Source organism: Mauremys reevesii, linkage group 9 (assembly GCF_016161935.1).
Source record: "Mauremys reevesii isolate NIE-2019 linkage group 9, ASM1616193v1, whole genome shotgun sequence".
Classification (NCBI taxonomy): Eukaryota; Metazoa; Chordata; order Testudines; family Geoemydidae; genus Mauremys; species Mauremys reevesii.
The window spans coordinates 14,543,669-14,559,666 of record NC_052631.1 but is presented as its reverse complement, the minus strand read 5'-3'; the positions used below and the strand labels follow the sequence as shown (position 1 = coordinate 14,559,666).

The following is a 15,998-nucleotide window of genomic DNA, read 5'->3' as shown; positions in this document are numbered from 1 at the left end:
ACGGTACATTGCAAACATTGGTAGCAGTTGGTTTTTCTTTGAGGCCAACTTTATAGCTTTTAATGAGAGAGAGGATGTTCCAGTGGTTTGAGTTAATATCTGGATTAAACCTCATTATGAGTTGAGTTAAAACTTCAATGAGAGTGATGGATATTAAAGCACCCTCCCTTGTAAGGATATAGCCTCTACCTAGATAAAGGGATTCTGTGAACACGCCCTGGAGTTTTTGATGGGACTACTTCTTCCCCTGTAGGGGCCACTGCTGGGGGCAGGTCAGACCCACGTCCAGGAACTTCCCCTGACTGCTCTGAAGGCAGCACCACTGCCAGCAGCGGTGCAGAAATAAGGGTGGCATGGTATGGTATTGCCACTTTTACTTTTGCGCTGCTGCTGGCTGCAGCACTGCCTTCAGAGCTGGGTGGCCAGCCACCATCCACCATTCTCCAGCTGCCGAGCTCTGATGGCAGCATAGAAGTAAAGGTGGCAATGCAATCCCCACCCCCCCACAATAGCCTTGTGACCCCCCCCACCACAGCCCCTTTTTGGATTGGGACCCCCAGTTTGAGAAATGATGGCCTCCCCCTGTGAAATCTGAAAGGTATAGGGTAAAAGTACACAAGACCAGATTTCACCATCTGTGACGAGAATTTGGTAGGGCCCTAGTAATAAGTTAATGTTTTTTGGAAGTCTGCATTTCAAGATTTTAGCTAAAAGGCCAGGGACTATTCTCAAAAGGCCAAATGAACCAATGAGACTGTAAGGGCTAGCCTACACAGGAAGAATGGCTGGAATTACTATTGTAGAATAACTATTCCAGAATAGCTCCTCATGTGGATACTCTTATTCTGGAATAGCTATTGTTCTTCAAATTTACACCCTACTTTATTCTGGGATAACTTCCCAGTGTAGATAAGCACTAAGATAAGAAGTTAAACTGTAATACTTTTATTGTAAATTATACATAAATAAATGGGTAAGTAGAACATTATTAATAGTAGTAGTTTGCTTTAAAAAATATACAAAGATGATTTGTGTGTGTATTGAACCATTACAAACATTTTACTAGATTTTAGGTATTTGCACTGTTCAAGGGTTATATAGTCTTTAACAAATGGAAAATTCATAATTTATCATAAAATAGCATTCACCTAACCTCTGTAAACAGTGCTTATGCAATGACAACACATGTTATTTGCACTGTGTGCCTCTCTTGGTATGGAGCCTGGAATTACATGCCCTGTGTTTCCCACAAGAGATACATGCTCCATCATGGTAATTAGAGTCTGTGGGTGAAATCCTGACACTCCTAAAGTCATTTGGAGTTTTTCCATTGACTTCATTGGGTCTGGAACGTCACCTTATAGTTTTCTTATGATGCTGCATCATTCCTAACTGCAAACATTAGTAGAATGCTGCCGCAAGACTTTCAAACCAAAGAGCCATTGTAATCTTTTATTCCACCTAACAAAAACACTGTTTAAAGTAGCAACCTGTTACTCAGAGAGTAGACAGACCATGGGGTATGTGGGCACTCCCCACCTTTTGTTAATAGTAATGACTAAACACTAAAGTCATTTCAGAAGATAAAACCCATATGATCATTCCATCATCCATTGATGGTGTGTTTCCTTACTGGAAAAATTTTCAAAATGTGAGGCATGCTTCCTGGGAGCACAGAAGAATCCCTAGTAGATCTAGAGAGACTTCTCCAGAGTTCCTAGCTGTTACATTTATGAAGAAAACATTCCAAACATGAAGTAAGTGTAAATCTTAAAGAGGTATCTGCCTGAGTTTGCAAGAAGTCTGAATAACTCTGAGGTGTGAACTGCCCAGTTCATTTCAGTGGGTGCCAACTCAGATGCCAGAGATACTTTCAATTTCATGGTTGTAAGTATTTCGCTGTTCATTAAAACATGTAAGAAAGAAGAGAAAGCATCATAAAGATTTACACTGGTGTGTCCTACAGTGGAGGTGACGTGAAGGACTAGAAAGAAGGGAGATGTTAAAGACCCACGCGTCTTAATTTATACAGCAGTAAGCAGGGCTGCAAGGGTGCAACTGTGATCATTTTTCTGAAGAGGGCCTCGGTTTCCAAACGTTTAGGAACCGTGTCTTCCCATATGGAAGATACATTCACTTCTTCAGAATTGTTATAACTTGCTGCCACAGGGCCATTTCTCGCTCTATCTTAGCCAGTTAGAACAAAGTTTCACTGACTTTGTGCAGATTGAGTTTAAAATAAATATATGTATCCCATGTGTCCAACACATTCGCTGAGTATAAAAAGGCAACACCCTTGTAAGAGTTGTGGTTGGGTTTAAGTAGCATAGTCCCTTGTGAAGGAACAGAACTATGATACCTCATTCTACTGGGAAATGGTCAGTTTTCTTCTACAGCATGTCAGCTTTGAAATAAAATCTGTGTTCATGACCCATAATGTGCATGAGAAGGAGAATAGAAATACTGTAGAAATAGACCCAGATAGACGCATTGCTAAACACTCTCCCTTTGTCTGAATTTTGTAGTTACTGCAGGTGTCAAGCAGTCAAATTAGAAAATTATTTACACTCTTAATTTAATTGAGACAATTTACACCTAGTCTAGCTGCAATTATGATTTATATCTGACCTACTGGGTTGTAAAATATATTCAAAATATATTAATAACTAAATGAACATTAGTAGAAAAAATGCATGAAGGATTCTCAGGGTGGAAAAGAAGATGATAAAAGGAAATTCACAATTAAGACTGAGACATGTGCGCTCTCCTGTTTAATCTGCAGTACCTAAACTTGACAGGAAGTTAACATTCAGGAAGTCTTTAAGGTCTCGGGCATCCTGTTCTACTTCTGTACTTGTCGGTTGTACAGATGGCTGCTTTTGTATGACATACTGGTACATATTTGTTAGGACAGTATCCAAAGCCTCCAATCAGGATTGGGGCCCTTTTCTGTTGGTGCTGTCCAAACACAGAAAAGATGAGATCCCTGCCCTGAAGGTCTTACAATCTGAGGAATATTTAGATACATTTCACCTCCATTACCCTTCTTTTCTTGCTTTTAGTCACAACTTTATCATTCTTTTAGTGGATGTGAGTCATTTACATATGTCTCACCTGATGAAACAAAGGGAGGGGAGAGAGAAAGTTGTGTTAGACGTCTAAGGTAAAATGTCCTTTATTTTAGGATTCTTCTGAGGCGCAGGATTATCTACTTCAAAGAATCCCTAATGTAATAAATTTCTCTCACTGAGCTAAGTAAAATTGAACACCCAGGATCAAATTCTGCTTTCAGTCTCACTGGTATACATCTTTAGTAGCTCCAATGACTTCAGTATTGTAACTTAGGGCTTGTCTACACTTACTGGGGGATCAACGCGTGGCGATTGATGCATCAACGGTTGATTTAGCGGGTCTAGTAAAGACCGCTAAATCGACTGCAGATCGCTCTCCCGTCGACTCCTGTACTCCACCTGAACAAGAAGTGCAAGGGGAGTTGACAGGAGAGTGTCTCCCATCAACATAGCACAGTATGGACTCCACGGTAAGTAGATCTAAGTAAGTTGACTTCAGCTACATTATTCACATAGCTGAAGTTGCGTAACTTAGATTGATCTTCCCCCGTAGTGTAGACAAGGCCTTAGCATGCTGGTATAACCGAGTGTAAATAAGAATAGAATCTAGCCCACAATCTGCCGTAATATAATGAAAGATGGTTTCTGTGCATCTGCAGTAGCCACATTTGAAAGATAATATCCTGTCCATTTCAAAACAAATAGTTATTCAAAATACCTGCTGGCTCCAGATCAGAGTGAGTGGCAAATAGTTCCCTAATGTGTCTCTATTTCAGTTAGTTCTAGCTTCACTCTGCAGAGGTTAGTATGCTAGAAATCTACTTAGCTTTCTGAATGAACTTGACTATATGAACTATGGAGCACCATAATTTCAGTCAACAATTATGAACTTGGCATGCTAAATGAGATTTAATTACAAGGATTATAGAACTATCAGTTGCTATCATGTTAGGAAAATAACTAACAGTACTGAGAATGACAGATGAAAATTCACATATATATGTGATGAGTCACTGATGCTATCAAATGTTAGTGAAATAAAAGACAGTGTAGTAAGTCTGTTGTAACGTATTTCTGTGGTTATTAATTCATGTATGGCCATTATAGACCAGGTTATTGTTGACCTAATTGACCTGTTATCTCTAAAGGTAATAGTATTGATGTAATATACTTAGATTGTGTAAGACTTTTGACTTGGTACAGCATGACATATCAATTAAAAAACTATATATGATATAAACTTGGACACATTAAATGGATTAAAAACTGGCTAACTGATAGGTCTCAAAATATAACAGGGAATCATCATAGAGTCAGTGTGTTTCAAGTGGGGTCCTGCAGGGATCTGTTCTTGACCTTGCGTTATTTAATATTTTTAACAATGACCTAGAAGAAAATATAAAATCACTGATAAAGTTTGCAGATGATGCAAAAATTGGGGGAGCGGCAAATAATGAAGAAGACAGGTGATTGATACAGAGTGATCTTGATCACTTGGTAAACTGGGTTCAAGCAAACAATATGTGCTTTAATACGGGCAAATGTAAATCTATACATCTAGGAACAAAGAATGTAGGCCATACTTACGGGATGGGCAACCCTGTCTTAGGGGGCTGTGACTCTGAAAAAGATTTGGGGGTCCTGGTGGATAATCAGCTGAACGTGAGCTCCCAGTAAAACGCTGTGGCCCAAAGGGCTAATGCAATCCTTGGATGCACAAATGCGTGTGGGGGAAGTCCTTGAGTAGGAGAACAGAGATTATTTTTCCTCAGTATTTGGCATTGGTGCAACCACTGCTGGAATACTAGGTCCAGTTTTGGTGTCCACAGTTAAAGAAGGATGTTGATAAATTGGAGGGGATTCAGAGAAGAGCCATGAGAATAATTAAAGGATTAGAAAGCAGGCAGTGATAGACTCAAGTAGGTCAATCCTGAGTGGGATAAGTAGGTTAGCTTAACAAAGGGAAGGTTAAGGAGTGACTTGATCACAGTTGGTAAGTACCTACATGGGGAACAAATATTTGATAAGGGGTATTTCAGTCCAGCAGAGAGAGGTATAACAAGATCCAGTGACTGGAAGTTGAAGTGCTAGACAAATTCAGATTGGAAATAAGGCATAACATTTTAACAGTGAGGGTAATTAAACATTGGAGTAATTTACCATGAGTTGTGGTGGATTCTCCATCACTGACCATTTTAAAAATCAAGACTGGATTTTTTTTTTTTTAAGGTAGGCTGTAGTTCAAAGGGAATTGTTTGGGGGAAGTTCTATGGCCTACATTATATAGGAAATCAGACTAGGTGATCACAGTGGTCCCTTCTGACCTTGGAATCTCTGAAGCTATGCCTAAATATTATCTTGTTTCTCTTCATATCTGTAATGCTACTCTTTACCAGCAAGTTGGAATCAGCATTTAATCCATCACTAGCATGCAGAGGCCTGGTCTCCATTTTCTGCCTACTTCTTACTTACACAAAGCCCCCCATCCCCACCCAACCCCCCATTGACTTCAGTGGGAGGTTTGTTTGCATAGAGAATGTAGGATAGGACTTTGTCATTAAGTCGACTGGCTAATAGTACATGAAAGAGAGAGCCTCACTGTCTCTAAGTCTTTTTAATTTAATGGTTCCGAAACAGGGAAATAAAAAGTAAAATAAATATGTTGGCTAATTCTCAGAATAGGGAATTTCCAGTTCCTGTCTCAGAGTGAGCAGAGAAGGTGGGCTGTATGCAAACCCACCCACTCCCTATGGCGATTTCCAAGAGCATAAATGATTATGCAGGGCCTCAGCACCAGGGGCAGTGTAAGAAAACAATTGCAACCTTCCCTCTGTCAGGCAGCCAGCAAAAGCACTATCTGGCAGAGCAGTGTAGCAGAGGCAGTTGGATGATGCCTCTGCCTACAGGACTCTTATAAAGCACCAAACATAAACCAGAGCTCTCTCAAATGGTGTAAACTGCATGGAAGGATGTTGGTACGGCTGGCTGTCACTCCACAGGGGAAATTCTTCCCTGGGATGCACAGGCCTCCTAGTGCAAGTTCTTACAGTTTACATACGTCTTCCACCCAGTGAGTCCAAGTCATTAGAAGAGTGGCACATAGCCATAAGTATGGGTTACAATATTGTCAGGTGCTACTGCATATGAAAGGCTGACCCACAGAATGCAAGTTAGAGCCAAATCTTTTGCCAACGTGGATTTACTCTGCAGAGCCTATCGACATGGATCTCCTGCAAATCACTTGTTGGTTTGTAAAGTACAGTCAGTGGCTAAGCAGAAGAAAGGAAATCTTTTTTCCTATTTCTCTTTTTATCTTTCTTTCTCTTTTGATTTGTCTTTGTCTTTGTACTCTGAAGGAAGAAGCACTTGATTATATTAGCTGGATAGAATGATATGGTTGTAAATATCTGCCTACTTTCATAGGAGACATTACTTGTTTATATGGATCAGTTTAAAAAAATGCTATTTAGAAAAACCAGTGAAGGGTTTTGTTTTTGAGAACACTTGAAAACTGTAATTCTGTGCACTAGCTCTTTCATTTAGGTTGCATGGAAGAAAACATTTGTTTAGGTTACTGAATTGCTGTGCCAGTGCTAACAGAATTAGAAGTAGTGCTAGACTCATTGGGGTCAGATAAGAACTATTTTCTCCAATAACAGTATCTAACACTGATGAAACCAGCACAAATTAAGTTCAAAAAATGTATTTACAGTTAATCTGCTGTTGACTTCAGTGATTTCTCTAGGTTTTAAAAAATTTGATACCACTCAGACAGTAAACTTTGACTAAACAGCCAAAACAAAACAATATTTATATACTCTGTTCACTTCTGCTCTTAAATCTCTGGAATTTCCAGACAGTTGGTCAACTCAGTGCTTAGGATGATATGTGTGCATGTGCATATACACATCATGTATACATGAATTCTGTCTGTTTAGGTATTGATTGATTATGGGTCGTACTGGCTGGGGAGAGGTGCCACAGGATATACAAGGGTGACCCTATGACAAAGGTGCCACGGGATATACACGGCAACACATTTCCCAGCTATTCCCAGCTCATGGGGCTCCTGTGGAGCCCAGGCTGCAAATTTAAATCTGCTCAATCTTTCTGAAACCCTTGCTAGGAAGGTGTTTAAAATAACACCTGCCCTCATACCTCTGGTGCATCAGCCCCCACCCCCACCCCGACCCCCACCCCCCCCCACTGTTTCAGGAGAGACAAAATGACATTTTCTCACATCAGTGGGAGAGACGTTCAGTTGGAGACTGGAAGGGGGTAAATCTCCAGACCAACTGTGGCTGGAAATAGGCAGGATTTGGGTGTCCGTCATGATGCAGGGGTGTGAGTGAGGAAGGACTTCATGCTGATGGAAGTCTAGAGGCGGGGGCCTTTGACTTCAGTGGAGCAGCACCCATTTTGATCAGCTGAGAATCTGGCCTCTGTTTTTCCAATTCAAGCCCTGCAAAGAACTTGATGTTCTCTTACTCCTCCGGTGAATTGTGTTCCTATTTTGCAGCTTCTACTTTCCTAGGTGCCACCTCACAGTGTGTGGAACTGCTGGTGGGAAAAGAAAATCACATAAACAGATGAGGTTTGATGTGCTCTGTAAACAGAATAGAGGAGCTATCTATTTAAAAAAAAAAACTAAGTGGGAGGCGGGGGTGGTAATTGTGCAGAAAACAGGGACATTTTTACTGTTGTGATAATCCTGCTTTATTAAGCCATTAACCGCTGTTGATTCATGAAATGCATGAACCTTGGTTTTAAATTAGGCAGTTGCCGGTGTTGTGGAGAAAAAAGCCTCAGGTTGCCAGGTTAAATTTCTCTTCAGCCCATTGATATTGCAGATCACCATAGTTTGCAGCAAGACAGTAAAGCATCAGGCTTCTGTTTATGCCATTGTACTTTGTTCTAGAGTGTTCTCTTATTTAGTGCTGTGCATTGGATTTTTCTTACAAATTAAGTTGTTGGAATGTTAAAATGTGTTTCCAAAATCTAAGCAAAACCCAAAGAGGAACCAGCTGATTAAACTGAGTTGAGGACTTGTGAATGAAGACAGAATGAGGCACATTCATAATCCTCTGTTTGACTGGAAGGGCTCGAAGTGGGGGTAATAAAATAGCTGTGACATACATACCATTTCCCAGAAAGATCTTTATTGAGGAGAAAAGAGTATTGATGAGAAAATCAGAGACATAACCTCTCCCAAACAATGTTTCTAGGACACCCTGTTCTCTCTTTTCATCTGTGTAAATAAATAAATGATTTCTGTGTTTGACAGAATGTCAGGGAGAATCATTCAAGCTGCTAAGGTAAGAAGGTGGGGGAAATTTCTGGGGAATGTCTCCTTCATTAGACAAAGTCACTTTTGTTTTCAGGTTTTGGTACTTATTGAGTGGGAGGGCATATTACCTCAAGTTAAAATGTCGTCTTAATACTAATGGTCCACTTGCATGGTGTGATCTTCCCACAGTAAACACAGTGCTGTTTACTGAGCTGTTGAACAAAATGCCAGCAAAGTTGACCCCCCCCCCGCCCCACATCAGAGAGCAAAGCCTGACTTTAATCTTCATAGCTTGCAGCCTTCAAAGGTCTCAGGCTGAGGGAGGAATAAGACTCATGGAACCAGAGATTTCTCAAACCTCACAGAAAGCTCAGTGGTTTGAGCATTGGCCTGCTAAACCCAGGGTTATGAGTTCAATCCTTGAGGAGGCCACTTAAGGATCTGGGGCAAAAATCAGTACTTGATCCTGCTAGTGAAGGCAGGGGGCTGGATTTAATAACCTTTCGAGGTCCCTTCCAGTTCTAGGAGATAGGTATATTTCTTATTATAATTTTGGGGTTCACATAGATGGTCCATCCAACTCAATGTTTGAGCCATTTTTTCCTCTATAATTTTAAACCTGTGTCTATTTTTCAAGGATGGGTTACAGCATTTACATTCTTTCAACCAATTTATAACCCACGTGGGGCAATGTTCATAACTAAGCCAATCTGAGTTAATGTCCAAGGCTTTCAGCAAAACATGGTTCGCTAATATCCAAAAGAACTTACCCTTCCCTTGCATTCCCTTCAACTGCTAATTTTGTTGATCTAACAAGCAATCCAGTTTGTCCAATAAGATAATGAGCCCACCTTGACTGAGACTTCTCTCTACCTTTATCCCTGCCTCAGCAAGCAGGTTTGGTGGGATTTTGGGGAACCAGTGAAAACAAACTTGTAGTTCTCCTGGGCAAGTGCATGTAGTCATGCAGGGGAAACTGGTTAAAATCAGTCTCTGGATTGTGCATTCAGTGCTCGTATGAGTTTCCTATCTCTCATGACGAAGTCATTAGATAGCATAAATTTTTTTAGATATCTCTTTTCTTTATTAAGTATGTTTTCAGAAGCCAATTTGCATTTTAATCGCTTTTGTTTAAATGAGAAATGTTCATACAAAAGGAAAAGCTGGGGTATTTGTCAGCACCTGCTGATGATGATGATCAGTTTATGTTGCTGTTCATAATGTACCCTGGAGTCATCCACGAAAGGAGATTCACGGCTCAGAGCTGCTCTCTGTCCAAGGACAGGCAGATAAATGGATAGAGGTTAGAAGAAGGAGAAGAACAGAAAAGACTTTTTAATATCCAAATCACACCCATTTTCGCTAGGGAGTCTTTAAGAGAGTCTCAAATGCAGACAAGATGGGGGGGCCTGGCTGATGGGCTTGGGACTATTGTCTCATGCATAGGGGGCTGTGTGGAAGAAGGCATGGAAGGGATTGTGCAAGAAGCAGAGAAATGAGCATCCAACAAGGGTTGGAATGACAGGAGTAAAGGGGACCGAGCAATGTGAAGTTCATCAAGGAGGACAAGCTGGGAAGGGCAGAGTTATATAGAGCTCAAGAAGCTTAATATTATTTAAAACTTGCTATAGATTTTAAAAGCGTTCACTAGCAACAGTCAGAATGAAAACCAGTTAATCTTATCTTTAATAATCATTAACTGGCTATACAGCACAGGAACATACAATCAGTGGTGTCTGACAGAACAGTGTGTGCTTTGTAGATGCATAGAATAGCTTACAATGCATGATGTAGTATGACTCCAAACATGTGCAATCCTTACCTAGGGAATACTCCCATAGGCGTTCCCCTAGGAATTCTGCTTGAGTAGGGACTGCAGAACATGTCTCACAGATATTAAAAGCTTCGGTGCCAAATGGAAAATACACTGCTTTTAAATGTAATGAAGATCACTTTTCAAGGAATACAAAGTGCCTACTGCAGGCTTTAATAGAATTCTACATGATTATCAAAAAGTCAGCTGTGTTTTGAAGTTTAAATGTTTGTAATCAAGATGAAATGTTTTCATTTCTTAAATCACAATATGCATCTTCCGACATAATTAAGATCCAGTATTGTTATTGCAGACTCTAACTTTAATTGAATCTGATTGACTCAATAAAGCAGCCTGTTTTCCTCCAAGTCATCTTAGAAGGGATGGCAACATTTTAAAGGTTTAGATCAGCTACCATTACAGTGTTGTGTACTGCAGTGAGGATACAGGTTCTTCCTGGAATGCATTTTGCTTTCACTGACAGATGTTTCTTGAGATAAAGAAAAGGAGATGAGGGAGAGAATAATTGAAATAATTATGCCTATTTCCAAATGTCAGAGAGGGCTGAATAAGAATCAGTCTAGGAAATTAAGAACAGAAATTTATGGAGCAAATCCGGAAACTCCAACTCAGAACTTAACTAGCGACATTCCCATAGTCCTCTGTGGAAAGTTGCAGGTTGTTAATCGCTGTAAATTTTCCTGAGTTTTTGCCTAAATTTTTAAACAATCAATTTGTTCAAACCTTGAGGATAATGAGGTGATAATTAATAGTCAACATGGATTTGTGAAGAACAAATCATGCCAAACCAATCTAATTTCCTTCCTAAACAGGATAACTGGCATAGTTTATAAGGACCTGACTTGATATATCAAGACTTTAATAAGGCTTTTGGCAGAGTTCTACATGCCATTTTCATAAGCAAATATGGTATAGATGAAATTACTATAAGGTGGGTGCATAACTGGTTGAAAGACCATTCTTCATTTGGATGCAGACAAAATTAAGCATATTCACTGTGCCCACTGCTCTGTGCATTCACCATCAGTGTTAGGTGACCTAAGTCACAGGTATTCTTTCTGCTCCCTGGATAGCTGACTGAAACACTTTTAAACTGCAGGAGGACCTGACACGCGCTATGAAAACTAGGGCAAATACACCTTTGCATGGGTATTTGCAACATCTTCTCTTTTCACAAACAAAAATTGTGCATGCAAATGCTGAGGGCCTCTGCCCTCCTGGGGAGGGAGGGATTAGAGTGTAGCATGGATAAGCTAGTCCTTAGTAAAGCAGAGTAGTTCCCCAGTCAAACAGAGTTGTCCCGCTGACTTAAATTTAAGCACAAACATAAGTGCTTTACTGGATCACTTCTTAATGCCACTACAAAACCTTCACTTTTGGATTCCTTGCCTTTGTGTAATTCACAATCTGATCTTTCAAATAATCTGTCTTGCCTTGGGGGTGATGCAAGGCCATCCTGTGGCATGGGCATCTCCAGAAGGTACTGTGCTCCAGCAAGCACAACACCTACCTGCAACTCCCCATCCTATGTCATCCCTTTAGTTGGTTCAATCTGCTTCCCTTGATACACCCAACTACTTCTCCTCATCACGGCAATGGCAGCAGCTGGCTGGGTCTCTGCCTCCATCTTGCCATCCACATGCCCTGGATTGCTGGGAGGGAAGAATCCTCTCACTTCCCTGAGTGCTGAAACTACTTTTGAGCTAATGTTTAGGTTGGCATGTACAGGATGAGGGGAATGCACACACACACACACTCTCTCTCTCTCTCTCGATTTGCGGCCTGCTACGCTATATCCATTTTGAGCATTTAATATAAAACTACTTCCAAAAAGACTTACCCTGTGATAACAGGCTCTTTCCTGGCCATTTGAAACTTTCCATTGATGCTTACATTACTATCAGAAGTGTGGGATAGCAAAGACAATTCAACCTGAAAACATCAGTGTCTAAAGTTGAATAGAACTACACTTCCTCTTCAGAAGTTTCGTATTAAATCAGAAAGTGGCTGAAAGAGAAGTATTTAATCTGATCTCTCCTAAACTCTTCATAACTTTTGAGGATGGATCTAGAATTTACAATCAAAGTGAGGGGTCATTAAATCTTTATGGGAGTATTAAACCTAATTAGTCCTCAAAGTACAATTCAGCAATTTTGAGCTCCCTAAACATTTATTTTTATTACAGATGATTCTTGACCTCTGTTTGTGCTTTGTACTTCTATGAATTTGTACCATAATTTAACGTGAATTGGTTTCTGTCCCCTGAGAGCTAATGGCACAAGCCCTTTTGTTGTGAAATCCCTGAATTGATTATTCTCTAAAGATTTTTAAAAAGCCTAAAGGGACAGGATTTATTATTCAGAATAGAACTCTAGATTTGGGGGAGGGGAAGTCAAAAAGAATCATTTTGTCTTTTTCCCAGTTGTTCCAAATCATCTAAAATAGTTAGGATATTTGAATGCATGTATTCAACCATCAGAAGACCACATGATTCACAGTGGTGAATTTTATAGTCTCATAAATTCAGGATCCATGCAAAAAGTAACCAGCTGTGTTCTCCAACTGAGAATTAAGGATCATTTGCTGCAAGAGGCTGAGTGTGTCCTGTGATTTGCTCTGTACCTTCAGTTCCCATTCTGCTCAATCCTTTATAGGGACAGACCCTTCTAGAGTGCATAAAGAACTAGAAATCACTGTCTGATGTATGACTATTCTTGACATGTTCTCTAGTGGAGACAGCAATGTAAATTGGAATTCAGGTTCTCTCTGCTTAGCAACTTGTACTTTATGTAGGGTATTGTATTATACAGGTGAGTTTTCTTTCTTTCTGTTTGGCCCAGCCAGAACCGGTGTTTTGGAAGTCAGTGCCTAAGCACTGTCTCCTTTTAGAGTTCTTGTCTTTCCCCAGGCTGCTCTCTACATCTGAAACAATCTTCCTGATCTCATTTACTAGACAGCCTCTCTCGTTCCCACAAATCACACTTTAAAACCTACCTTTTCAAGCTCCCCCCCCCCGATATTGATCATCTTGCGACATGCTCTCTTTTGAGCTGTTGCCTTGTATGTTTGTCTTGTTTTATTTCAATTTGTAAACTCTTCAAGACAGAAATGTGTCCGGTCTATGATCAGTTCTGCAAATCCTGGCATGTTGATTTAAATGGAGTTACTCTGAGTTTAAACTGATGTAAATGAGAGCAGGACCTAGCCTTGGGGGTGGGGGCGGGGGGTTACTTGTATGAGTAAGGACTAGTCAAATGAGCTAGAGTTTGCAGGCTTGGGCCCTGTGTTTGTGAAGTGCTGTAAATTACCAGCACTACATCAGTGTACAGCGTTACAAACACCTCGGGAATGGAGGTTGTTCGTAACCCTGACATTTTCATAACTCTGAACAAAATGTTATGGTTGTTCTTTCAAAAGTTTATAACTAAACATTGACTTAATACAGCTTTGAAACTTTACTATGCAGAAGAAAAATGCTGCTTTCCTTTTATTTTTTTTAGTAGTTTACGTTTAACACAGTACTGTACTGTATTTGCTTTTTTTGTTGTTGTCAGGGGTTTGGGGGATTTTTTTGTCTCTGCTGATGCCTGATTGTGTACCTCTGGTTCCAAATGTTGTCAGTTAGTAACTCTGGTGTTCTTAACTCTGAGGTTCTACTATATTGTAATGAAGATGTATGGTAAAGTAAACTTAATCCATTTTGATTAGGTCACTAGTAGGCAACATATAGATAGATGTTTTCCAGATATAATTATTTTGCAATATAGAGAATTATTTGCAGAAGATACGTTAAACTGGTTTTCCTAATATCTAATAATAGATTTATTATATATGCTTGTTTATGTATTAATGTTTGTAATTATGTTTGGTAATTTCCATGATATGAGCTACAATTCTTCAGAGTATGGATGGTTGGGTATATATGCATATAACATTCAGAAAAGCTATTACCACCCCAAGTGCAACTAATTTCATTCTCTGTTTGCTGGTTTCTAGGTTTATTCCAATTTACAGGGGACCAAGTCACACCTACAAGGTACAAAGGCTGACAGAATCTACTTGCTACACATTTAGAATACAGGCAGTAAATGATGCTGGGGAAGGGCCGTTCTCAGAAATATGTACCTTCTGCACAACCAAATCTGTTCCACCTGCCATCAAAGGTATGGATTAACAATGGGATCTGATGCATGCTCTCTAGGGGACAGGGGGAAAGGGGAAGGCATGGTTGTTGACTAGTTAAATAACTTTCTAATAACTTATGATAGGAAACTCAATTCTCACCAAAGAAAATCCAATATAAACCTTACTAGATTAATTACTCTACAGAGATGGTCAAAAATACTGTTACTAACAAAAGTTACAGGGTGTGGGACCATTACCGTGAAATATTTTAATGAGGGGCGTAACTGATAAGATGTATATGTAGGTGTGCGTATGGGGCTTGAAAACTAATGACATTACATGTTGTTGTTCAATTGTGAAAATGCATTTAACACTCCAGAGTTTAGTTTTCCTTTAATATATAAAACTCCCATTGACATTTTATTGTGCACAAGAAGGGAGATTATCCCCATCTGTATAGCCTCATTTAAGTTTGTTTTCCATAGGAAATAAGCAGAATGTATTCAAACTACATTCGATAATGAAAGCCCTTTACACTTTACAGCACCTTTCAAGGAAGTTGCATTACCAAGAAGATACGGGAGCCACATATAATTTTACATTAGATGAACTGAGTTGAATTCAGACCACAGACTGACCATTTTAGTGTGTTTTACCCTGTTTCTGATCATTCCTACAGACTGTCTTGATGGCTTATTCAAGACATTTCTTTTTCTCTGTTGCCCATTTCCTTCTCTTTGCTGATTTGACTTTGACCATCCAGTGTATGCATTCTACAGTACACCTTTTTTCCTCTCCCATAATTTGATAGTATCATCTGTATTGCAGTGTTGGTCTTTCATTCTCATTAGTTGTTTTCCAGCAATCTCTGTGATTGAAACTCAAAATAAAGTTCACTCTTCCTCCATGGTAGACAGCAGGTCATCCAATACAGAATATTTATTGGAAATTTCTACCATGTAACTATTAGCAATTGCTTCATAATAACGCTTATCAACACTGAAGTGTTTCAATGCAGTAGATACCTGTCTCTGGAACTCTATTAAATGGAACATCATTGTTGCTATTAGGAGTCAATCAAATTCCAGAGCAAGATCAGCACTCCTAAATACATGTATATCCTACATGAACTTTGTCAAGTGTTTCCAAACTAGAATGGGAATACAAGGTTGCATTGTTGCCCAATGGATTCCAAAATGTATACTTATGGCAATTCTTGTGCTGAAACCAAGTATCCGTTAAATATAGTCCATGTGTAGAAGCAAAATCTAGTAGACCCACACCATTATCTGATCTGTATTCTGATTGGTCGTGTGGTTCCAGTGCCAGTTCAGATCCAGTTCCATCATAGCCAATTCTCACATTCATATCTACTAAGATGACAATATGAAGGTGGGGTGATATACTAGATACAGTGTCATCTAACATGGCATAAAAAGCATCTTTTTCAGCATCATACCTTGCATCATGTGGAGCATGTGCATTAATAACTACTAGATGTCCTACCTTCAAACTGAAAATGGCCATTATCAGGCATGGAGAATAAACCTGCGACACCAGTAGTGCAGATTACATCCTCAGGGACAAAACTAGAGCACCGCAAGTGTGCCCATCAGATGTATCACAGGCATTCAACAATCAAAAGGTCTGACCTCTATGAGTCATAGCTGTGTTCTCGGTG

At 39.7% G+C, this 15,998-nt stretch overlaps 1 protein-coding gene across 14 annotated transcripts in view; it reads left to right on the top strand.

The window, feature by feature from the left end:
* The window catches only part of FNDC3B (fibronectin type III domain containing 3B), a 363,980-nt gene that overhangs the window by 318,936 nt on the left and 29,046 nt on the right, over window positions 1-15,998 (top strand). For all 14 annotated transcript variants that reach the window (XR_005584676.1, XM_039488529.1, XM_039488540.1 and 11 more), the window contains one exon: window positions 14,189-14,355. Coding sequence is in view for 13 of the 14 variants with exons in the window: in XM_039488529.1 (XP_039344463.1) it covers window positions 14,189-14,355 (167 nt within the window). In the remaining variant the exon portion in view is untranslated. The remainder of the gene's footprint in view (window positions 1-14,188; window positions 14,356-15,998) is intronic.